At 47.5% G+C, this 25,553-nt stretch overlaps 1 protein-coding gene across 4 annotated transcripts in view; it reads right to left on the bottom strand.

The window, feature by feature from the left end:
* Window positions 1-25,553, bottom strand: part of NRP2 (neuropilin 2) — a 118,484-nt gene that overhangs the window by 70,673 nt on the left and 22,258 nt on the right. For all 4 annotated transcript variants that reach the window (XM_021076239.2, XM_021076240.2, XM_021076241.2 and 1 more), the window contains exons 3-7: window positions 12,799-12,980; window positions 6,783-7,013; window positions 5,567-5,722; window positions 3,472-3,641; window positions 1,191-1,346 (exon numbers count right to left, since the gene is read on the bottom strand). In XM_021076239.2, the coding sequence (XP_020931898.1) occupies window positions 1,191-1,346; window positions 3,472-3,641; window positions 5,567-5,722; window positions 6,783-7,013; window positions 12,799-12,980 (895 nt within the window). The remainder of the gene's footprint in view (window positions 1-1,190; window positions 1,347-3,471; window positions 3,642-5,566; window positions 5,723-6,782; window positions 7,014-12,798; window positions 12,981-25,553) is intronic.

Genomic DNA, 25,553 nt, shown 5'->3' with positions numbered 1-25,553 from the left:
TAGAAGCCATGACTTCAGATGAATGGTGCCATGTTACTATGGCGATCTGAATTTAAAAAAAAAAAAAAAAAACCCACTCCTTCAAAAACTCACATTTCCAGAATGAAACATTACCAGCGTTACAGTTTAGGATTTTCCGGGTCCAAGATTTCCAATGGCACCAGCAAGGGCAAGCTGCCTTGGGGGCAGTGACTGGAGTTGAGGAGGCTGTTTGAAAAAGACCTTTGGCCTCTCTGGGTTGGGACACCTGCGGCCCATTTTCATAAATCACAACCTGACGGACCACGGTGCTGCTGGGGCAATGGCACTGTGAGGGGAGACCCTGTCCCTCAGTCCCCGTTCTACTCAGGGAAGGATTCGAGTTCTTCTTCCGGACCTGAGAGCCGGCCTGCAGTGAGCAGAGGGATCCACCTGCCCAGGGGAGACCCCCACCCACCCCTGGCCATTTCCAAGAAGCCCCCCATAAGCTGAGAATAGCTTTCGAGCAGTATGTGCAGTGCCAGCGCCAGCGGCAGCCCTGTTTGCCAGCAGAATGCCACGTGTCTTCAGGAAGCTGAGCACCAGACATCATCCACACGTACAACAAAAGCCCCGCATCGCCCACGCGGACACACCTCTGGGAGCCCCAGACACTGAAGGCACCAGCCGAGAGGATTCAATGCCTCGCTGTCAAGCATGACTGCCGGCTCAGATCCCATTCCCAACAAACCAAATTTCTCCTCGTAATTTATTGTCCTCTTTCTTCCCCGGGACATGGTGATTCCCTCTCAGGATTTGTGCCCTTTTATTTCCAGACCTCGGTAACTCCTGCACTGCGGTTTCATGCGGTTTTGTGATTGTTAACCCAGCATGTGGAAGGGACTCAGGCCATAAATGCTCAATGAATCCTGGATGGGGAGGCACGGGCTGGGAACACATTTTTCTCCTTCATTTGCAGTCAGAGAGCACACTGCAAGCTCTGTTTCTCTCTCTGCTGTGCAAGATGCAACAGCAGCCAGGCTGTCAGAGAAATGGTGTTTTCCAATCACTTTCGCCTAAGGAAGAATATTTTCTGGGCCAGTGTCTCCTGCCTCCATCAGTAATGCAAGCCTCACTGAACAGAGCCTCCTCTTCCACATGGGGTCAATTTGGAGCCCCTCCCCTGCCCTGCCCCACCCCAGCCTGCCTTGTTGGTGGGGCAGTGCTGGTACCTTGTGGTTTTTGCCATGCCGGTACACCATCCAGTCTTCGCCATTGGTGCTGACTTCCAGCTTGTACGATTTGACGTAGTAGCCATTCTGCGTTTCCCTGGAAATTGCTCCCTGCGTTGCAATGGCCGTGAGCACGGTGAGAAAGCGCAGGTCCACCTAAGGAAGAGGCGGGGACGTAAGGGGACCATGACTCCTGACACAGGGCGGCACCTTGCTTTTCCTTCAAAGGACACAGTTGTAACACTGAGCTCACACCCCGTGTCTGTGATTCACTCACAGCTACTGGTGATCAGTAGCTGTCTGCACCCACTGGACAGTGAAACCCAACATCTGTGAACTACATTAGAGAACTTTGAAAATTGATTATTTTTTCTTTTTTCATCTTTTTTTTTTTTTTTTTTGGCAAATTGGGAAAGACAGGATTAAGTTTATTCTAAAGAAATCACTGAACATCTAGAACTATGACCCCTTCTTACTAAACCACGGACTGCCTTGGATAGTGAAAGCGGATGCTGGTTTAAAGAACAATGGCTAAATCCAATCCAATCCACTTCGCTCCGATCCTGTCCAATTCAATCCAATTCACTTACGACGCCCTAGTTGCAAAAGTCTCAGCTCTGGGCTGTTTCCCCTCCCCTTAGTCCCTCCCGCCATTGTGTATTTAGTGGCTCAGGTCACGGAGGGGTCAAAGGGCATGCAGAGTCTGCCCAGGCAATTAGGCTTATGCACCAAGTCCTGACCTTTTGCCCGAAGAGGAGGATGGCCAACGTTTTGAGGCACCTCCCCTCCCACGATACCAAACCCATTTGGAAATTGCTGGATGTCATTCCTTGGCTGGCCACGGTGTTTCTTAGTGGCAGTCTCCGTGTGATCAATATATAGCCAGCACCTCCTGGTAAAATTTGATTCAGTAAGCATTTATTGGCAGCTTAAGATGTGCTCAGCATAATGAGGCATTGAAAAGAAGCACGCAGTGCTGTATATGTGTATGGTAAACAGGTGAACAGCAATAAAAGAAAGTATTTTATTAAGAACCAGAAATGAGGACTGTAGTCAGTGGAATACTGGCTTAAAGGAGAACGTTCTGGAAGCTTTGCAAGATGAAAAGGATTTTCAGAGAGGCAGAGGAGAGACAGTGACAGATGGCCTTAGAGTTGTGCTGTTAGAACCTTTGCAGACTCCCTGGAAGTTTCTAAGAGGACTTTCTCCCTTTCCTGTTGTCCGTTCTGCAATGTCCTCCTCAGAGCAGAGGTCACCATGTCACATCAGAGCTAGGACAGGCTTGTCAGGGGGTCACAAGGCTGTCTGCCGTGTGTCATAAAAGCAGGCATTGCTCGAGCATGGGACTAGCAGCCTGCCCTTCTCTGGGGAGGAGAGCTGGACCAGTGTGTAGTGCAAGGGGAGGTGGGGGTTACTCAGCAGGAGCTGCAATTCTAATTCAGAAGGAAAGCAAACAACAGTCCACAAAGATCCTGCAGGGTATCTGAGCAACTGGAGCTTCATGGCTGGTAGTAACATTTCCCCATGTGTTCTTCTGATAGCTCGAGGCAAAAATCTTCTTGGCAGGGTTCCTTCCCAACGGCAAAGATCATGAGAAGCTGCCATGCTCAGCTAGCAACTCAACTGGGCTGCCCTTAGGAAAAAGCCCTCTAAATCTCTGATGCCTCCTAATGCCAAGAACGGGGAAGTTCTGGAACTGTTCATGGAAGTTCCTTGGCTATCTACAGTGATAGGGCAAACAATTTCCCGGCCAAACAACCTCTCCAGGGCCTGGTAATCTTCACAAGGGAGGGGCAGTATCCATCTTACTCATCATTTCACTCCAGCACTGAGCACAGTGCCTGGCATGGTCTATTTGTGCCTGGAACCTGGATGTCTTTGGATGGATGGATGAAATCGGTTCTCAAGTGTGTTCTGCTTTTTTTTTTTGTCTTTTTGCCTTTTCTTGAGCCACTCCCGCGGCATATGGAGGTTCCCAGGCTAGGGGTCTAATTGGAGCTGTAGCCACCGGCCTATGCCAGAGCCACAGCAACGCAGGATCCGAGCCGAGTCTGCAACCTACACCACAGCTCACGGCAACGCTGGATCGTTAACCCACTGAGCAAGGGCAGGGGATTGAACCCGCCACCTCACGGTTCCTAGTCGGATTTGTTAACCACTGCGCCACAACGGGAACTCCTGTTCTGCTTTTTCTCTCTGTGTTCACTCTAGGGACAGGGCCAGCGCCCTTCCCCACCAGTACACCCACCCTCTGCACACCCTCTGGTATCTGAGTCAGTACCTGCAGATACTCCTTGCTGGAATCCAAGTTGGGTGTCCAGCCATTGTCATCACCATGGAGCCGGCTTTGTTGAGGCGTCCACCTCCCGTCTGAGTAGCTGGATGAGGCACTGATCTGTTCATTAGCAATCCGGCCAGATTCCATTCCCAGGGGGACATTGCACTGAAAGTCTGGGGGATGAAGATGGTCAAGGGCAGAGTTAGGTCTTTCAACCTCAAACCCCCGGGACTCCCCAAAACGCTGCTCCTTTCTAGGGACCAGTCCTTGCAGGCACTCCCTCATCTTAAAGACCTAATTATACACTCACATTTGAAAAACAACTATACCAAGTCATAGAGTTTGACAACCCCTCTGGGTCTGAAAGAAACTAAGTTTGACCTAAAAGAAATCAGGCTATGGATAAATAAGAATCATCAACAAATTAAAAATACTATCTAAAGCACAAGAACTGTTAGTGCTGTAGGCTACAGAGGCTCACAGATGCCAGATGCACCATTACTGAAATACGGGTAAAGGTGTGATAGACTCGGGGCAATTTGGGAAGCCTCCTTTATTTATAAACACCCAGGAGGCACTTCTGCTTGCTTGCTTCTTTCTTTCTTCCTTTCTTTTCTTTCTTTATGGCAAATGTCTCATGAATTCTGGCACAGAAGACAGACATTACAAAGCAATAAATACCTGTCTTTGGGAGCCCTCTCTGTGAGCACACACATGTCACTCTATATTACCCTGCACTACCTGTCTGGGCAAATGGACCCAGAAGTCACTGCTTCTGGCCTTGCACTGTCAGTTTAATTGCTGTCCTTCCCCCGTATCCTGTGGACACTGGCCAATATTTGTGTGCATGTGTCAGATAAAGACCAGCAATCTTTTTCAGATCTCACATCTATTCTGGAGCTCTGGCCATTTGTAGAACTTGGTGCAACTCACACGACTGTTTTGTTTTGTTTTGTTTTGTTTTTTAAACCAAAACAATACTAGTTTCCTATTGATCAATCTCCACGAGCTCTTTGGAGAAAAAACAAAAGCAAAACACCAAATAAAACCCGTTAGTCGACCAGGCTGCTGTGTCTGCAGATATATGTACGATAAGCTGTCTACAACCATGGCAGGGTTTTCCCAGCTCTAATCATCCTTAACATGTGCCTTTTATCCTTCAAGTTATCATTTGAGTTTCAAACACATGTCCAAGAGCAGCTGATTTAAACACGTAGCTCGGGGCAAGAGGTTGATGGCAAGTTCCATGACCGCTGGGGTCTGGGTTATACTTTTTATGCTTTGCAGAGTGCCTGGCACACGGTAGAAGCTCAAACAACTATGTTTATTTCAAGAATGAAGTCAAGGTCCAAGCATGTACCAGCCTAGTGAGAGAAACTCTAGCCAGAGCCAGAGATGTTTAATGCCAAAACATATGTATATATAGAGAGGTTTAAAACTTCTCAGTTTTTTTTTTTTTTTTTTTTTTTAGGGCTGTACCTGTGGCACATGGATGTTCCTGGGCTAGGGGTTGAATCCAGCTGCAGCTGCCAGCCTTCACCACAGTCACAGCAACTCGGGATCCAAGCCTTGTCTGCGACCTATACCACAGCTCACAGCAACACCGGATCCTTAACCCACTGAGTGAGGCCAGGGATCAAACCTGCATCCTTATAGATTCTAGTTGGGTTTGTTACCACTGAGCCACACAGGAATTCCTAAAATTGCTCAGTTTTTTTGACAATGTCCACAAAGGCTTGGCAAGGGAAGAAAATGGCCTTAGACTCAAAAAAATGTTAGCACAGGAGAAGATTCTGTATAAATATCCTCACTAGCCTCTCTTTATTCTGAGGCTTGAAATGGTCCTTGACTTTCCCTGGAGTAACTAATTCTTGGCACACATACTTTTTCTTTAAAGAAGTGAGCATCCAGATTGACATGTGTTTAGTTTTCATTAATCTCCCTCCAGCAAGAAGATACAGCTCTCATTGCCTGAACTCAGATGCCATTGCAAATCCCACAGAATTCCCATCTTTTTCTCTTGCAGGGCAGCCTCTCTTCATCGTACACCCTCACGGCCCTGATACAAGGACAAGAGGTTCCCGACCGGCCAACTCACTGTCCTGCGGCTCCTGGGGGACCAGGTAGTAACGTGCAGAGAAGCCATCCTTGGCCACCGCCATGTCCGTGTGAAAGGTCAGAGAGAGGATCCCGGTGGCCGAACGGAGTTCCGAAGGTGTTTTGGTCCCGCAGTACTTGCCAATCAGGGGCCCGACTGGACATGCAGGACAAAGAGAGGTCACAGAAATGGAAACGGCAAACTCCATTTGCCATGTATTCTCCCCTCCCACAACTGCAGACTCATTCGACAGAGCGTCGCTTCACATGCCTTGGCATAAAAGAACGGCCAGGGATATGTCTTCAGAACAGTGTGTAATATTTCTCCCGCACATCGAAAAGAACTTCCACTGACCTGGCCTCATTCTCCTCTCAGCCCTGGGAGATGGGTGGAAAGGTATTATAATGCCTGTTCTACAGAAGAAGAAATTGGCGTTTGGAGAAGGCTCATGAGTTTTCACTGTTCATACAGCCAGGAAATAGCAAAGCTGGGGCTCCAACCCAAGTTTCCTGGCTAAGTCTTATGCTTTTCTCAGGAAATGAAATTGCTTAGTCATCAGGTCTCCCTGACAGTGCAAAATCCTTAGAGCGACTACAAAAGTGAAAGACGGGTTTCCTCGCTGATACTGAATATACCCAAGACCTATGTCGGTCTCCACCTGAGGAGTACAGGTTCCTCCTAGCCTTGGGGGATGCACCTTTTAAACACCTATGTCTATATAAATGGTAATAAAATTATACTATTACTGGTGATGATAATAGCAGTTTATTTATACAGATAAGACACAGAGAGGTTAAGTAACTTGCCCAAGGCAGCAGAGCTGCTAATATCAGAACCAGGATTCAAACCTAGTCAGTCTGGTTCTACAGTCCCATCTGGGCACAGACAGTGGTCCCTGAGTCACTTGCTGTGGCAATCCTGTCAACCTGGAGCAGAAAAGAATATTACCTACAGGTGTTCTCATCCTCTCCAAGCATCTCCTTAGCCTCCTCCTATCCTTTTCCAAAGAAATATCTCCAAGAGAGGAAACTGGTTTTTGCACTTTCTCCGAAGTCATCCTTGGTGAAGGATAAGGAGAAAGTCATCCTGGGTCCTAGACAAACCCTGAGAAGCTTCCAAGTCTTTGTTCTCTCTGTCTATTTTTACTGCTACTAAAGCAATTAAAGGGCAAAGGCGAAGTTGCTGAGAAGTGCCCGGGGACGGCGCCATCACTCACCGTGCGGGATGCCATCCCAGATGTCCAGCCAATCGTATTTGCAGTCTCCCTCTCCCACCTGCAGAGGGTCGTGCTCCAGGTCAAAGGTCAGGAACTGCAGGATGATCTCCATCTTGGGTTTGGCCAGGATGGTGAAGGTGCAGTCCAAGTTGTGTGGGTACTTTTCAGGGAACCCAGGAGACTCGATGGTCCCGTTGGGGCTTGTGAAGTTCTTTGAACAATCTTCGGAGCCTGTGCGTACAAGAGAAACAGTAGCCATAGGAGGGTGGAAGAAGATGCCTTTCTCTGCTGCCTCTGTCACATGGGTTATTTAAATGTTTGGGCCCACATCTCCCTACGCACCAAGTTTTGTTTCCATTGGAGTGGCCCTTGAAGCGACATACTTTTCCCATCCACATTTCAAGCCCTTAAGCAAGTCCATCTTTACGACAGAAATTAGGGAGGCCAGCGGTACAAATTAGGGTAAGAGCAGCAATTGAGGATTTGGGAGGGGGGCGGTGGAGAAAGAAGTGTGTGTGTGATACAGAGAGAGAGAGTGAGAGAGGGATGGAATCTCTTAAAAAGAGGAACAGAGTCTTCTTTCTCAATTACTCAGCTGCTTGCTCCAGAAATGTAAGTTATTTCAATCCTTAAGGAAGGCTTGCGGATTGCCAGCAGGGAAAACAATGTTACCCCTTATTTATTGCCGACCTCAACACTAGCCCCTATTGTACCAGAGCCAACTCTGTGCCCCCGTCTCCCTCCAAGATCCAAGGTGCCTCAGGGGAGGGGCAAAGGGGAGCTCGGGTCTCATTCATGTCATGACTATATTAAAACGAGCGGCTCTGTAGTGGCCAGACAATTAACAATTGAGGTTTGTAGCTGGTGGATCGCAGCAGGGTTTGGGAACGTTAAAGGCCGCTCCGGCAGCAAGTTTGGAAAAAAATGTGGCAGCGCATTGACATTTGGAAGGCTTCTGGTTCCTTTGTGGTGGGGATGGCCTTGTTTCTCTCCTAAGCTCTTGTGTCTGCTTTCTTGGGATTCACGGAGGCATCTTATTAAATGCTGCACACATTCCCATCCTGGTGCAGGCTTGGACCCCAGCCGGAACGCGTCAAAGGATCACAGCCACTGTTACCGCCTAATGTCTCTAGGTGGAGTCACATTAAAAGGGTCTTCCTGTGCTGTGACCCAGCCACCTTTGCCAGGGCAGGCCCTGGGGCGTCCCAGGACACTGTAGCCCAGACCACGGGCCCAGGGAGCTGCACTGAGCCAGAAGTTTCTCAAGTTAATGCAATGAATGTAAATGCTGCACAATTAGAATTGATTTTACCACGTCCTGATTTTAAAATTTAAAACAGGAGCAGGATTTATGAGAAGAATAATAGGCACTCTAAGCATGGAATAAAAAAACACAGAAATACTAGATAAACCAGGTGTTTACTGGCAGGAAGCGTCCTCTGGGGATCCCACTGAAATATAACTGTGTGATGTCAATACGCTGATCTTAGCCCGCAGCGATGTCTTTATCCGTGGTTCCTGCAGCAGCCCCTCTGCGAGTCTCTTTATCGATGATGGGTTTCTGGAAGGCGGTCGACGTCTGACTTGGAAAAGGTGCCATGCAAATAAGCGGGGGAGGGGGAGGGGGACTTTAGCGTCAGACAGGAAGTTCTGATATCCTGCCCACCTGTCCATCACCTCTGCCCTTCTACCCAGCACCGCGCCTTGGCAGGGTGGGAGGCCGGGGCAGCTGGGTCGAGAGCTAATCTTTTCAGGATTCTTCAGAGGCGCTCTAATGCTGCATCCCAGAGGCTCTGCACCCCAGCCATCCTTCAGAGGCAGGGTGGCCCAGTGGACAGCCAGGCCCAGAGGGAGGAGCTGAGAGGACCCCTCCCCCGGTTTGTTTATCATGGAGCCCCCAGCTTTGTTTTCCATCAGGACCCCAGCTCTGAGGGCCTGCTCAAGGTGCAGGATGAGGCAGTTTAGCAAAGCCAAGCCAGCTGGCAGGTCTTCAGGGGGCCTAGAGGAATTTGAAAAAGGTTAGCATTTATGGCTGCTGGACTATTTAGCCAGAGGAAATTAAACTCTATTCGCAAGTTGCTTCCAGAGCTAGAAAAAGCATCCTGAAATTCCCTCCTAGAGTTTGCTCCATTGTCATTCCTTTCCAAGGCCAGGGGAATCCCCGCCTACAGGGACTGGGGAATTTATCCTGGAATCTTTCTTTGGTCCCTTTCAACTATGGGGGACAGGTGCTTCCACAAAGAACACTTAGAAAGCCTGAGAGAGGCCTGCAGAATGCAAGATTCTAAAGTCCCCACAGCTTCCAAGGTTCTGTGTTCTTATAACTGATTAGAACTTTTCAGTCTGATGTCCTTAAGGCAAAAGGAAAAAAAAAGTGTGTACCTATCTCTGACATATGACTATATACAGTGTATCCTGTGGCTTATGTTGAAGAAGGGAGAAAAACAGTTTTATCCTTTTGATGCAGAATAATCAAGGCTGGCCCTTACCATTGCGCATCCATCTAAAATTGTACCATCTCACTCTTTGGACGGTGATCAGTATTGGAAAGCATGTGGCTGAATATTAAAGGTGGAAGAGAAAACCGTGACCATCTTTGGGTCAAGAGTTGAGTCTTGTAGATATTACCTAATCCAAGATGTTTTTCTGCAATGTGTTAAAAGAATTAAAGGTTAAAAAAACAGCTCAGTCAACAAATACTCAAGTTCATGCAACGCTAAGATTGTCTGCAGAGGCTGGGGGGTTTCGGCTGCAGTGAATGATTTCATACCAAAGGATTCTGGTATAAAAAATGCCCACTTGGTGGTTTTCCACTGTAAATTTTACAATAACTCTGCGAGCAAAAGTAGAATCTGTACACGTAAGGCTACTGAAAACATGGCGGATTCAATCACAGTGAAGCTCGGTCTGACCACAAAAGGTGAATCCAGTTCTTCGATTTAGGAAGTGGGAGTAGGGGGCATTCCAGGTTTTTTTTCTGTCTACGGATGACCCCAGAGACTTCAGTTTCCAAAATGTCACGGGGCACCAGGAAAGAAAACTCAATCTTGAACTCTGGTCAAAGGACAATCCGAAAACAAACAGACATACCAAAAAACCACATTTTCCAGTGATCCAGTTTCCAATGCTACTTTTAAAGTTATTTTTAAATTCCATCCTCTGTTCTACTCATGATTTGGTGATTTGGGATCACTTAAGTCAGCGAGTTGTTTGCTTTACCCTTTTATATGCAGACTGTCTGCTCATGCAGAGACTCTTTTATAAACCACTTCATGCAGGGAAGACATGCACCTCCCTCTCCAGCCACTTGTCCCCATCTGTACTGAATTGTGGGTTTATTTTTGTCAATAGAACTCTGCAGCAGAGCCCTGCCTGGGCGGTGTGCTGTCAAAGGCTTCCAGAGTCGTCTGTACAGTTGTGTATCTGTGTTTACAGTTCCCCCCCTTGCTTTCTCTTTATGAATCTGATTAGCAAACATAGCTGTGTTTGTTTGGATTTCTTCAGCATGTTCATGCGTTTCATTCAAGTTCTGCGGATGACGTAACTTTGTGCAGTTTCTCTCGGGACACCACCAGTGGAGATGGGGGTTCCAAACAAGGCACATCCTCCTAAACGTCTCGATTTTGAATTTTGCACCCTCTCCACCTTGTACGTGTATCTGGTTTAGGGAGGGTTGACTTCCAGGCTGAGAAGAGCTCTTTCCAATGGGCATGATGGCAGGGGTGAACAGCTCCAAGGCCACAGGGCTCCAATCTTCTTTCTTACATCCCCCAAAGGATGGCTGTTGTTGACGGGACTGCTCTTCTCTACCTCCCACTGCAGTCACCTCTTTCTTCCTTCTGTAGGCAATCCCGGTCTCTAACGTAGATGGCCCCACTGCGCCATGCCCAAGCCCCCTTCCTTGGCTGGCTCCATAGTTTCTAGGCAGCCCACACATTTGCTGCCTCCTTCAAAATCCTCCATCAGCCTGTCTTCAAAATAGCAATGTGAGTCGTGATCCCCTCTTGTGTGTTTCGTCTTTTAATATTGACCCTTCAAATCTGCGTGATGGACAGAGTTAACATTCACTTTTTGTGTGTCGATTTCTGGAGGGTGTGGCACCATCCTTTGTGAAATACTAAGTTGGGGAGCATGAAACAGAGATGCGCTTGAATGGTCCTCCCCGCTCTTGCTGTGACTTCCCGTGACTAGCTCCCTGGAAGACCTGGCTTGGGGCTGTTTTCCTTTCATGGTCAGCACAGGGGAGCTGAGTGGCAGCTTTAGCACAGGGGACCTTGCTACCTGATAGACTTCCCAGATCCCCCCCGCCCCCCCGCTGCCCTCCTGACAGGTCAAGGCACCAAACTACTTCCTCATTTTCATAACCATAGCATGTTAATCGTACCCTAATGCTTAGTCATTCTGCTTCATGTTATAGCGTACCTTTCAATTTACATAACTATTTACACATACTCATCCAATACCATCTGCTGTGCATCTGTTATGTACTGAGGGTTTATACACCTGTCTTCCCCACCAGAAGAAGGTCAATGCCCCAGGTTATTCTTTTTTCTCTTCTGTCTCCCCACAGCTCCCAGTGGGTGGCACTGACGCATCTGAATCTTGCAAAGCACTTGTGAGAATGTAGGTGGGGTGATTCGGTAGCCTCACACCAGCCCCGAGCCACTGGACACACAGAACCTCAGTCCCCGTGACCTCAGGTGGTCAGGAGCTGGATGACCCGTGGCAGATGGGCTTCCTTGGGACTCGTGCCCTGTGAGTCTCGGCTCCCACTCTGGCTCCATGTAGTGCCCTGGAACCCACCCCTTCCCTGGATTCGACGACCGTGTTCTCAGGCAGACAAATCCGGCAAATATTTAGACAGCGTGGATATAAAAAGTGCTTTCAGCAGCTACCACTTCCTTTCAAGAATTGTTTGGCGGAAAAGAAAATATATATGAATAGTTCCCCTCACACTGAACTCGACAGGCGCCAGACTCGGGCCCCTCGATGACAAGGTTGACAGCCTCCCCTTTCAGCAGACTCTGAACGCAAGGAGTAAAACTTAGGCTGCCAGAGAGGGAAACACACTCCTAGATGGGGCGGCAGGTCCCGAGGTGGGGGCACGAGCGGGGGTGAGGGGCGATCTGGAGGATCAGCCTCACTGAGCCTCAGCACAATGAGCTCACACATCAGAGGCCAGGCACGCTGCTCTGAGTGCTTTAGTGGAGATGCTGAACCAGCGTCTTGTGAATCAAAGTTGTCTCTACTCAGTTATGGATGTCAAGCATTGGCCCACATGCCTAGGGTCTAAGGTAATCTTAGGCGGACCTGATGGAAAGCAAACAGTCAACTGAAAAGAGGTGCGGCATTTCCACCGTCACCGTCTTTTTCAGGGTGTCATCTTTCTTCATCAGCATTTAGGAAGTGGGGGTTCAATGGGTAGGTGTGAAACAGTGGACCAGCAAGGGGCACGTCTAGGAGTCGTATTTGAACTTAAAAGCTACTGCATGACTCCATCAGTGGTAGTGGGGGTCACAGTCGGATTTTTCGAGACTCCAAACACCGAAAAGAGTACGTCCTTCTGCCCCATGTAATTCCAAAGAAAGGCTGTGTTAGATCATGAAGTCCTTAGGAGGAAGCTCAGCCAAGTTTTGTTGTGACTGTGAAGTTGCTTGTGATTTTTTTAAACACACATACAAGTCTAATTCCTTCCAAAAGTGTTTTTCCATCTACTAGATGTACCCACTCTTTCATTGCCACAAACACGCAAGAACTAACCCAGCAACTCGCCCTCTTAAGTTGGATGGTAACCTAAACCGGCTTTCATCACAGGCTGTCTCCAGGTTCGCCATGAACCCCTCTTGCCTCCAGCCACTTGCTCAGGCTGGAAAAAACTAGAACCCTTACCAGCTGTGTCAATGCACCAGGCTCCATCTATGAGCACATAACTAAGATGTAGCCCCCTTACTCAGGGCCCCATGGCCAGGTCTAGACGGCAGAGTACCATCTTCCCTCCACCCAGGACCACACTAACCTGTCTTGAAGATCTCGTAGCGCAGGGAGAAGCCTGCCCCCTGCCGGGCGTAGTCGGAGGTGAACTTGATGTAGAGGACGGAGCCCGAGGAGATAATGGTGGGTGGGGCGATGTTCCCACAGTGCTTTCCCAGGAGGTCTGCGGACTCGCTGTCCCCATCCCGAATCTCGATGAAGTCATACCTGGGCGAGGATGGCACGGGAGAAAAGATCACTCTTAAGAGATGAAAAGGACTATTGTCTCCCTCCAGCTCAGGTGCTCTCCATTCATTTCTAGACATTCAGGTGTTTCGTATTGATAAACAAAGGGCACTTCTGTTTGCTGGTAGCAACTGGCAAACACAGATATAGGAAGTTGAATTAAAGCCACAGAGAATGAGCACCTCAGAGGATGGCTGGATTTTAAGGCCTTATCTCTTGCCCACATAAGAGTAGTAGCATCATTCTAGCAAATGTCTCAAACATTTGTTGTCTGCGTTCCGTGGCACCATTTTTATTTCCATGATGATGTCTCTGAGTCTTAGTCTTTTCTTCTTAATTCTGTATCTCTGCAAGTTACTTAACCCCTGCGAGTGTCAATTTCTTCATCTGTTGAGATGAGGATAAAAATATCCACTTCAGAGGGTTGGGATGGAGATGGAATGAAAACATATACGGAAGGTGCTGAGCCCCGAGGGGGATGTTTCAGAGAGACGGGTTTATTCTCCTTTCTCTCCCATGTTTCAGTTTTCACCTGGGTTCTCCTCTCTTCAACTGTTAGTGACAAAGACTTCCCAACTGTGGGCCACCTCCTTCCCTGAGGTGACTTTGCAAAGTTCCCACCCACAGTGTCTAGTCAACAACACGTTTTAAAAAGGGATCAGACCATCTCAGCTAAGGCAATTGAAGCCTTTCTCCAAAAGCAGGAGGGGGAGGGGAATCCCTGGGACCCCAGAATCTCTGAGCCCAGAACCATCAGGCTGAGCAAGAGGCAGAGCGGGCTGGCCTCCCTGAGGCAGAGGCCTGAGCTCATTTCAAACAGACTCAAACTGGTCCGAGTGAGGGAAGACACGACAAAGGCGTCCTTGGCTATTTTCACGGGACAGCACCCATCCTGTGCCCTTTTATCTGTACAGTCGCACGCTCTCAGTTGGGGAGCCTGCTCCGGCCGTCCTCACGGGCTGAGATTGTGCTCCCGGTCTGGGCTCCCAGGGGACACCCCATCACAGCTGTGGAGGTGGGAAACATCTTCCCCACCAGCCCCCTCCAATTGCTGGCCACTGCACCATTCATTACTAAAACCCCATCCATCTCCCTGTCCCTCCCTGTTTATTTATTTTGCATCAACCTGTTAAACCAAACATGCATGAAATCTCTTCTTTTGGGTAAAGAGAGGGACTGGAAAGGCTACCCTGCCTGGGAAGTGCCTGCCGGCTCTGGCCACACACACACAGGGTCCGTGGGAGCTGGGGGCCAGCAGAAGTGGCTGGTTGGAACCGGAGTGGGCTGAGGCCTCATGGCAGCTCCCAGGAGCCGAATTTCAGATGGCTCAGCCACTTGCAGATAGACAGGGCTGCGAAGGGAGCAGAAGGAGTGGACCAGGATGAGTTTGTTCTTAGATCCCAGGGTGCCAGAATTCTGCAGAATCACAGAAGCTGGTTAGGTCTGGAGAAGACGAGATGGCAGGGTTTTCCCCCAGGAGCTCTGGAGAGATGGCCAGAGAGATTGAGAAAGGCCGTGGGGGTTGGGGGGAATCTGTTTAGGTCTGTGATTTCAGTGTGGGAGATGGTGCTGACTTTAAAAATGTGCTTCCTCACGCCCAAAACAAAAGTGTAAGGACAGTTTGTTCTCAGAGGAAATTCCCCCTGAACTTCTGGAAAACCCCTCCTTGTCATTTCCACACTGAGGTAAGCACGGCTGGACAGTCACTCTCAGCTGAGTAACGGGGATGGGGTGCATAGCGGTTGAGAAGCACCTCTATCCATCGAGCAGACATACCCAGCTGGCCCGGGGTGTCCCCTTGGGCCATGCCCACTCCGGAAGGTGACAGAACAGGGGTCGGATCCCAGCTCAGACTTATTAGCTGGGTGACCTCAGGCAGTTACTCAACCTTTCTGAGCCTCAGAAATGGGAAAACCAACAGCAAAATAGGGATGCTAGAACCTTTCTCTTAGGGCTTTTGTGACATTTAAATGACCCACATTATCTATATAGTGTGTCCTAGCACACAGCCTGGCAAGAAGTGTGTGCTTCATACATGTTCCCTGGGGTTTGCTGTATTCTCACTCCCACTTCAGAGGTGAAGAGGCTGAGCCACAGAGGAGGAGAGACTTTTCCCTAAGAGATGAAATGAGTAGAGGTGCAGCAGAAGAAGGAGCGGACAACTGCTCAAACATTTTAGAGGGCATTTGGGCAAAAATGGGACAAAAGTTGATATGGACATACCCTTTAATCCAGCAATCCCACTGCTAGGAATTTTCCCGAGGAAAATAATCAGACAATTGTGCAAAGATGTATATGCATCTTTGCGTGTGTGTGTGTGTGTGTGTGTGAAAATGTGTATGACAAGTGAAAAGCTGCTTTGTTTATAAACAACATTCTGTCTAAAAGTCCAACAACAGTGGCAGGTAAATCAGTTTGGGATATTGATATAATGGAAGACTCTGTTGCTATTGTAAATAGTACTGTAGGTCTAGCTTTTTGCTTTTAAGGAAAAATGTCCATGATCTACTGTTAGGTTTTAAAGCTTTTGCTTATATATAGAGCTGCACCTGTGGCATACAGAAGTTCCCAGACTAGGGGTTGAATCGGAGCTGTATCTGCAGGCCTACACCATAGCAATGCTGGATCTGAGCTACATCTGTGACCTGTGACACAGTTTGCGACAACGTGTGGCAACACCAGATCCTTAACCCATTGAGTGAGGCCAGGGATTGAATCCGTAGCCTCATGGACACTGTGTCAGGTTCTGAACCCTCTGAGCACAATGGGAACTCCAAAAATGTATTCATATTTTTAAAAGCATGCTTTAAAATATATATGGAGATATATATATACACATACATATATATATATATATATACACACACACATACATACATACATATATATCCTTGTATATATGTACAGGAAACGTCTGAAAGACTATATACCAAAATATTAACAGTAGTGAGATATATGAGGATAATTGGTACCTTTTACTTTCTTGTCTCTTCTATTACCTGATTTGTTTACAATGAGTCAGCATTTCTTTGAAATAAATAAAAGATGCTCCCATTAAGATTTTTTTTTAACAGGAGAAGAGCTGAGGAAAACAATCCAGCTCTTACAATCCCGAAGATTAAAAAACCCCATCACCATCATCATAATCGTCATCTCTCTCATGGAACCACAGCAAAGATGACATAAGACAGAGGGTGTTGAGGCACCTAGCCTAGTGCCAGAGGCATGGCTCGCATGCAATAAACCCTTAAAAAGTTTTTTTCCTAAAGACCACCAGGGCACTCCGGTCTTTGTGTTGCCAGTTTCTAGATGAAGGGCAAAAAGAGGCCCTGACGTCCCACTGGCTGGTTTGTCAGAAGTGGGAGGCTTTATCTGGTTGCCTAATCACCCATGGAGTAATTTACGGGATTAACAGAATCAGTGGTGAAGCAAGGCTACCCCACATATGTCATGGCTATAAACCTGCCTCCATTTCCTCAACGGATATGCCAACCAAATCCTACTGGGGAATGCAGTAGCTGCAAATACATCCTTACATAGCAACACACACATGGATCAAAGGGAGGCAGTTTTGCAAATGGTCATAGAAACCAATCATATCACACATTTTCTCTCTGAGCTTATGATGGAAAGGACCCCTCTGGTGAATCCTTTTGCGAAGCAAATAATCAGCCCTTACTTGACCTTGTTTAGAAAACCCGGATTTTCCTAACAGGTTTGCTTTGAGGGGAAATCAACTCAGAGTTACCATTCGGGGGCGAAAAGCCCCCTTCCCTTCAGGGTCCAGGTTGTTCCCTGCAGACAAGACCCAGTTAACCATCAGGTCTTCCGGCTGGGGTTTCCATATAAAGGGCACAGCCCAAATGACATGCTGCCTCCGCACATAATGTCTCATTTACGTCCTGTGTGACTCGCTCATTTGGGGACATTTTTTTATTATTAAGGATTTGCTACAGCTGGAGTAAATCTCCTCAGAAATTTCAGCATTGTCAGGTTCATTTGTGAAGAACTAACAGAGGTTTAAGAAGTTTTTGACTGTGGAATAAATACGACTTTGCATCTAAACTCTAATACCATGCATTTGGTAAAGGACTGGGCTACAAACACAGAGTTCACCCCCGCGACGGTCAAGCAGGCTAACCTGAAAAGCCATTCCTCTTATTCATTTTCTGGAAAGAAACAGAAACCAGCTCACAAACATATTAACTATTGTGTTTGCATTTCATTATTCCTAATCTCCCTCAAATGAAAAAAATTCCTTTCAAAGCCTTAACACTACCATTTCTTATTTTATTTATTTATTGACTTTCCTAAGCTGGTAGAGCCATCTCTACTCCAGTTTTTTTTTTTTTTTTTTTTTTGGCTTTTCTCTCTGAAATGGTTCCCCAAATGCCTTTTTGCTTTTCTCCTCACAGATTCCGACATCTGCCTGTTGAGCATTTGTCTTCAGAATGCTTTCCGTGCTTTCTGTCTTGACTTCAAAGTCTTAATTTTTTTTTCTCCCCAAACTCACACTTGGGGTGTGCGAATCTTTACGGTGGAATTAATTTTAAGAGTCTGCAAGAGAGGAATGAAAAAGCAACAGTCTCAATCTCCTCTTCTCATCACCAGGCAGATGTGAAAAGAAGCCTTCTACTTTCCATTACTCTGTCTACACTTCACGCTGCCCAGCAGGCCACCGAAGGCTGGGTTGGCCAACTGAGCCGGTGCTGGAAGATGCAGCATGTGGAGGCTCTTCTCTTAGGGCTAGATGATGTCCAGTACCTTCTAGACTCTACCTTCATGGATGCCACATAGAACTGCTTGTGAGGGGACTTCTATATGGTAGGCAGAGTCCTTAGCTGTTCTAAGGAAGAACGCTGGGCCCAGTCCATGGGATTTTTCTACACATCCGAGCACCTCTGTGCCCAAGCCGTGAAGCCATGACTTTTACCAACCAAGCAGTGCCTCTTTTCATGCCACCTGCATCATGAAATGTTTAAGCCATCACATTTTGTTCATGGCAAGTTTTTTCCAGCCACTGGGCCTTTGCACCTGCTCGTTCCTCTGCCTGCAATCCTCTTCATTAGCTTTTTGCTATGGCTGGGACTTTCTTATTCTTCTGAGTGCAAATGTCACCTCCTCGGAGAAGCCTGCCCTGACTTCCCTATTTCAGTTGACCTGCCATTATTCTCTCCTTTCCCACTGTCTCGTCTTTCTGGCTGTTACGGTCATCTGTATAGGTCTTGTCAATATACTTGTTTATTTTTTTTAGAATCTCTGTCCTGCTCTAGATAGTAAGCACCAAGAGGGCAAGAACCTCACCTTTTCAAAGTGGGAAATTTAATATCTGAGTGGTACACAGCCCATAGGAGGGCTCATTACCTCTTGGTTGAGTGAAAAAGTGAATCAGGGGCTTGAGGTCGATGTTACAGTGTTATGAAGAATACACTCTGTTTTCCAAAGGGTTTGATGTGTTTGGTGAGTTTTATACTCTGCCTTTGTGCTCCCAACACTCTCCCTGAGCTATTCTGGTTGTATCTGGAAACCACAATGTTGCCTCATGACTCAAAAACACGAAATATAACATTTTGAGTGGAGGAAACATCTCAAATCATGCTGACAGCATTTTCACTATTAGCGGCAAACAAATCAACTATAATTAAAATGCTGTCAAAGTGATTTGAGATTTTTCTCACACTTTCAAAGTTCCATATTTCATGAGTAGATTATCCAGGCCAGAGAATTTATCGCCTCCTGGAGTGCCTTTCTTCCAGGAAGCTCAAAGACATCCACAAACACTGTCTTATTAATCCTTACATAAAAAACCTGCAGGGAAAATAGGAGGAAAAACCAACACTGCCATGTACAACTTTCCCAACAAAGAAGCTGCCTGAGACCCCAGGAAGCTGGGGGGTAGGTCTGCATGATGCTAAAGTCTCTGGTCAATTCAGGCCCAAAGCCAGGTCACCTGGTCTGTGGCTCAGAGGGGACATCCAGCTTTTATGGAGAAATCAGCTCGCTGTCAGGTCAGCCTTTTTTAAGACACCAATTTCATTCCCTTGACTTTCTCCCTTTCATGGGTACCATGCGTTTAATAAGAAGGTGGTGTATCAATGGGAAGAGCTGCCATTTACTGAGCATTCGCAGTGGGCTAGGCCCTTGCTCCGTTTAGATGCTATTTCATTTAACCCTCACTGAGCACACGCCAGGGCCTGGTGAGAGGACCATCCATTTGCAGGTGCAGAGGCTGAGGCTCAGAGAGGTTAAGTGACCTGCTCCAAGTCACACAACAAGGAAAGGTCAGAGGCAGGCCTTGCCCAGGCAGGGCACACTGACCTCACCTCCATCTCTTGGCCTCATGGTTGAATGAAGACAGGAGAGCCATAAGGATGCCAGGTTGCCTGAACATTTTAACATTAGAAGGTGCCAGGTCCAAAGAGACAGTTCTGTCTCAGTTAGAGACTTAACAAAATCTTGCTCCTTTTATTTAGCTGTTTTGTTTAAACAAAGCCTTTAGGACATGCCAAATTTAATAGACAAACCACCCATACAAGCAGTAAGTAGGTTTAGAATTCATGGTTTCAAGACTCATTCAGTAGAAATCTAGCTTCTACGTGTTCAGATGGGATAGCATATTAATTTTTGCAAGTGAAGTATTTTTATAAGCACATATATTCCCATATGTGAACATATGGTCCATCGAGTGAGAAAACAGTATCCTGTGTATTTCTATGCTCTTAAAGTATCATCTAGATGACATATTTTTAAGCCCATGGATTTCCAGTAGGGTCCACAGACGAGTTTAAGTAGCTGGAGAACCCCTATAATCCTAGGCAGAGATTTTGGGTGTATGTACATTTTCCTAGGGAAGGCATCTACGACCACCACCAAAAAAATAAATTAAATTACAAAGAAACAAATCTATCTGTATCGGTGTGTGTACTCTGGGAAATGCAGGGCATGGGTTTTGTGGACAGTCCCAGCTGGTTCCTGGCACTTGCTACTGGTATGATTTCACGAGGCAATTAGCTTCTCTGGGTCTCAGTTTCTTCATCTATAAAATGGAAATAATAACATGCCCTGTCTTGTGGGACTGCCGAAAGGATGATGAAGGTACATACAGGGCCAGCACAGCACTGGATGCCTGAGAAAGTACCTGGGAGGCACTGGCTATTTTTATTATTACCTGGGTTCTACAAAACAGGTCAGCAGGCTTGGGGGAGAGAAGAGTTACCTACACATGATGCTTTGGAAACTGAACAGGTGAAGATGACAAGTCATCAAGTTAGAGAGAGTCTCAATGCCCCCAAACCTTGGTGCTATGGAGGGTGGGTTCTAAAAATCCTCCTGCACAAATCCATCAATAGCGCTTCATCACTTGAGGTTCTTCCTTCCTTCCTTCCTTCCTTCCTTCCTTCCTTCCTTCCTTTCTTTCTTTCTTTCTCTTTCTTTCTTGATTTTATGGCTGCATACGCAGCATACGGAAGTTCCCAGGTCAGGGGTTGAGTCCAAGCCACAGCTGCAACATATGCCAAGGCTACACCAATGCCAGACACTTTAACCCACTGCCCCAGGCCAGGGATCAAACTGGTGCCTCTGCAGTGACCCAAGCTGCTGTAGTCAGATTCTTAACCGACTGCTCCATAGTGGGAACTCTATCACTTAAGTTTTTGAGAATTCCTTTCAATCCCACATTTCTTAGCCCAGGCTCTAAAACCAGCTGGCCAGGCTGGTTCAAAACCACCCCCACTCCCACTCCCATTTGCTTGGTCTTGCACAGCTAGACACTCAACCTGCCTGGATTTGGTGAGGTAATGCATGTCAACAGCTCTGCACAGGGCCTGGCACATAGGTAAATGCTCAATACGTAAATGTTAGTTGTTATTGCTGCTGCTGCTATTATTTTTTGTTGCTGTGGTCTAACTTCCTATCATGATTCCGTCTTATCTAATATTATTTATCTAACTCTAAGGACTCACACAGTGCCAAGACTCATTCGTTTGCGTATCTGCATTGGTGCTGGTGCCTTTTTAATAGCGGCTGTTGGGCACTTTCATTTTCTTCCTTGATTTCTTCCCACCCCCAAATCTCTGATATTTTGAGTTTCTTCACAATCCCCTCACAGCCAGGGTCACCCTCGCTCTTTAGAAGGGAGGAAATCTGACCACCCGGCAGAGGAAGTATGCAAAGAGGACAGCCCAAAACAAACCAAAGGACTTATTCCAAAAAACCTTGAAGGCAAGAAAATGGAAACGGCAAATAACATCTATTTATAATTGCTGGTTGTTTTTCCGCAGAAGCCCTGGGATGATGAAGAGCGCCCCAGCGGTCTCATTGTTCCTGGTGGTGCAGGCTGCCAAGAAGGCCTCGCGACGTGAGGAAGAAGGCTGCTCCAGACAGGCTGGCTGATAAGTCTCACTCTAGATGAACTTTCAGCAATTCAAGGGCGCACAACAAAGCCCGGCCACTTCTTCCCTGACCCTTGGGCTAAACACCACTCCCTCCGGTGACCTGCTGCCCAGCAAGCACATTCCTCAGGCCGTGTGGCCACCTATCTGCTCAGCTCCTGGACCAGCAGGCACCCTGGAGGCTGGCTCTGATGGAGCGTGTGTTTGCTTATGGAAGGAAGGATTTTCGAGGCAACCGGTGCCAAGGTGAAGTTTAAGGCTTTGGGGCAGGCTGTTTTCAGCCTGACTGTTGTGTGTTTTCTTTCTGCCTGCTCTATGCATCTATAAAATCGTCACCCTCCACAGTCAGCTCCAAGGACCCCTTGCTGGCATTTTGTAATAATATCAGAATTGAAAGTAGGGAAGAGGAGCCCACAGTTTATATCCACTCACCAGTAGGCTGGTGTTTGGATGGGAAGGTGAACCCCAGGAGGGCCAGAGACTTGCTGCCTTGTCCTAAGCTGGCCTGGGTCAAGCAAGCATGCCTCAGTTTGCCTCAACTCATAAATGGGTGCAAGAACCATGCCTCTGTGCCTCTCAGGGCTGATGGCAGGGGGCAGAAGGTGACTGAAACACATGAGGAGAAAGAGTACACCATTTCTGCACCTGGTGGACTGGCAGTGTCGTTGAACTTGGCCGGATGAACAGTTCCCTCTGGGGTGGGTGCTCACTAACCCTAGTTCCCAGAGGGTCTAATTGTGAGAGGGAATCATAACCTTTCCATCTGTCCCCAAAGTGGGATCCTGCTGGGAACGAGGTGTGCTGGGCACCAGGAAATGAATCATTGCATCAAAACAGTCATTTATCCCCCAAGGCTTCAGGCTCCCCATTGTATTCCTATCCCCCTTTGCTGGCAGCCAGCTTCCACAACAAAAGCCAGAAAACACAAAATTTGTCTGAAATATGTGCCATGTGGAAATCCAAGCTGGGGACAGAAAAGGAAATAGGTGGCAGGTGTGACGGGCCCTGTCCTTGCATTTCATTCACCCAGAGCTTCAGGTTACAGAGCTCAGCGCTTCTCCCTGGCTCCAGGGGCAAACGTGTCACTACTGTGCAAAAAGCACCGTGGCGTGGAAATGATGGGCCTGCGCTAATGTCCAAGCAGGAAGGGGCTGCTGCCACGCCAGGGTGGAGATTCTGAATATAGCACTTGGTGGTCAGTCAGCTGGAACTGCTTCCGCCTCTCACACCGCCCCCTGGTAACCGGCTGTCTTCGATGGATGGCTGTGTTCTGAAGGCTCCGTGGCTGTCGGAGCAAAAGCAGGCCTGTCCACGCAGGGCACGCACGTTAACACACCCGCCTCTGCCCATCACAGACGGGGCCCTCTGTTCTAGAACTGCCTGCAATTTATTGGTAGGAGGGGGAGGCAGTCAATGAAGACTCAGAACGATGGGCTCTTGGCTGAAGGCTCCATAAGACCAGGAAGCAATACGTCTAGGAAGGACACTAGTGTCCACGAGAAAGGGAACCAGATTGCAGGAAGTCTCCCCGCAGGATGGGAGCAGAGTGTGAGTCAGACCTGGAAGGATTTTTATTTATCCCACAGCCAGAGCAGGCTCTTTGCTTTGTGTGCAGAGCTGCTGGCCGGCTGGTGGGATGGCCAGTGCACTGCCGTGGCCGGCAGGGCCCTCAGCGTGTGCCAGGGGTGAGTCTCGGCCCCACCAGGATAAGGACCCTCATGGGCAGTGGGGCAGTAGAGCCGCCCCAACAGAGGCGTCAGTACCCCAACATTTAGCCCAGCACCAGCAGCCTGCCTGGAGGCCTGGACTAAATCCTGTATCTGCTTGGACCTCAGTTTCCCAGCAGATAAGACCAAAAAAAAAAAAAAAAAAGAATACTTTCTTCCCCTCCTACGGCTCTTAAAGGGATGACACGTAGATAAATCACTTTGAACTTTCAGATGAAAGGTGCTCCATAAACCTGAGGTCTCATCAACTGTAATTGTTACAGTAATTATTTTAATGATAATAATGATGATAATGGGTGGAGGGGGGTGAGGTGGGGCTGAAACCTCCTACCTTGAGACAAAGAAAAACTCTCCCGTTACAACCTGCATCACGGATTCCTTCCGCGCCCGGGCTCTCAACCGTCTCTTTCCAGCTGCCAGTTCCTGGGCTGAAATATTATTTACTCCTTTCCTTTCCAATAAAACAATTATTTGTTCCACCGTTTTCCCGCTCGCTCCCTCTTTGGTGTGTCTGGCTTCGCCCTGACAGCTCAGCCGTGGACTGTTTACACGTCTCGCTCACCCCTCCAAGACTCTGGTTCAGCTCCATTGACACTAAAGGCAGGAGAATTCTCTCTGTGTGAGGAATCAATTACTTCCGCTGACACTCTATTACTAGCCCTCACATCTTCGGATTCCAGATGAAGAGTGAGGTGGGGGGGGTGGCAGGGAATTTGAAGAGGATGGTGGGGGTGGGTGGGGTGGAGGGGACCAGGGAAGGAGGAGGTGGATGGCAGGGTGGCAGAAGGAGACAAGTGACAAGCATCAGGCCTCCAACGAGTATTTAAAGACACACAAAGGCCAATCTCTCTCTCCTTGACTGCCCTGTCGGCATCCGGAGGTGACCACGTGGCAGGAAGAGGCAAAGAAAGGGAAAAAAAAAAAGAGGAAAGGAAGCAAAAAGACTTGTCAAGGATATCTAAGGCCCCAAATACCTAAGCCTTGGGACAGCTTTGGGCACCTGAACACAGGTAGACACAGGGAGTTTGGGGCAGTGGGTTTCACATCCCAGCCCACCATTACTATATGTGGGCGCCCTCTCTGGGCCTCGGGATCCCCATCTGTGAAATGGGAATAACGGTAGTACCCACCCCACAGCGTTGTTATCACAGTAAAACACGGCAAGTTGTTGGTGTAATAGTATCTACGCCTGTCAAATGCTCAATAAATATTTGCTATCATTGTCCAATGGACAGTGCCCCCACACTACCTACAAACATACAGTTGAGGCCCTAATGGGGCAGAGCAGGAAAATTTACAGGCACTGCCAAGATGCTTGGCTACAAAGCCAGGGGGGAAAAATGTATAAAAAATCAAGTATAAAAAATCATAAAGGATTTCCCTTTATCATGTGTAGTTTTTCTGCTGCCCTCCTCAACGAAAGCCCAATTCACACTTATTCTTTCTTCTTTTTTAAAATTTTATTTTGAACCAGCTAATATTTTTCAGGGATTTTTCCTTCTAGGAAAAAAAATTCTTTTTGATTATGTAAATTAAATACAACCATCTACTCTGCAATCAACTGAGATGAGTTGTGAGGCCCTGGGTCTCATAATGAAGGACGATTATGGAAGCTCTTTTCTAGAAGGAAAGACAAGGGCAGTTAATGTATTTTTTTTTTTTTTTTCTGGGATGATTTATCCAGGCAGAAGTAGAAGAATGGAATTAAATTATCTGTTGCGTTTCTCCTTTTATCCAAAGGTTGCAATCGCCCTGCCACTAAAAAGGACAAAACGAAGAGAATATATATTTTTTTATTCTAAAGGACTCATGACTACAGGAAAACACACAAATCCCTTTTTAGAAAAACCGAATTTCTTTACTTGTTCTATTTCCTTCTCCTCTTTCTCCCTCCACACCAGGAGCTCCCACTGCATTTCTCAAGACAGACTCTTACCCGGTGTAATTAGATGGGAGAATTACATGGAGTTACATGGGGTAAGATGCTGGCCTTCTGGGAATTCTGGGTTCAGAGAAGGTGCCAGGGTAGAGAGGCAGAACAAGTGGGATTGTGTACTAGAAAATCTCAAGTGATTTTCTCAATCAGAAGATAAAAATGCATTGTCAGTAAGGACATCCACAGTGAAGCTTCTTGCATTTGGAGAGTTGTGATTGCAACATCGCATATTTAAAAACAAACTGCCAAAAATAACCGTTGTCCCAACTGCTCTTTAACCTTGGTAGGCGGAGGAGAACAATCTGTGGGGTGTTTTTTTCCCACTTCTTCAGTGAGCTAAGTTGCTGGGTGGAGTCCTTGGTCAAGGTTGGTGGGTGTGGGGTCAGCTGCCAGCTGAGGGTCAGTCAGCAGGGCTGTTCCCGTTTATTGCACCACGTACCTGGAGGGGCTGGATCTGTTTCTGTCATTAGCAGGGTTGTTGCAATACAGAAAAGTATTGCTG

This window comes from Sus scrofa, chromosome 15, assembly GCF_054392235.1.
Source record: "Sus scrofa isolate SSC_HxYL_T2T_F1_AM1 chromosome 15, Sscrofa_HxYL_maternal_Yorkshire_Landrace_v2.0, whole genome shotgun sequence".
Lineage (NCBI taxonomy): Eukaryota > Metazoa > Chordata > Mammalia > Artiodactyla > Suidae > Sus > Sus scrofa.
The sequence above is the reverse complement of the archived record's forward strand: the minus strand, read 5'-3'. Positions and strand labels throughout refer to the sequence as shown.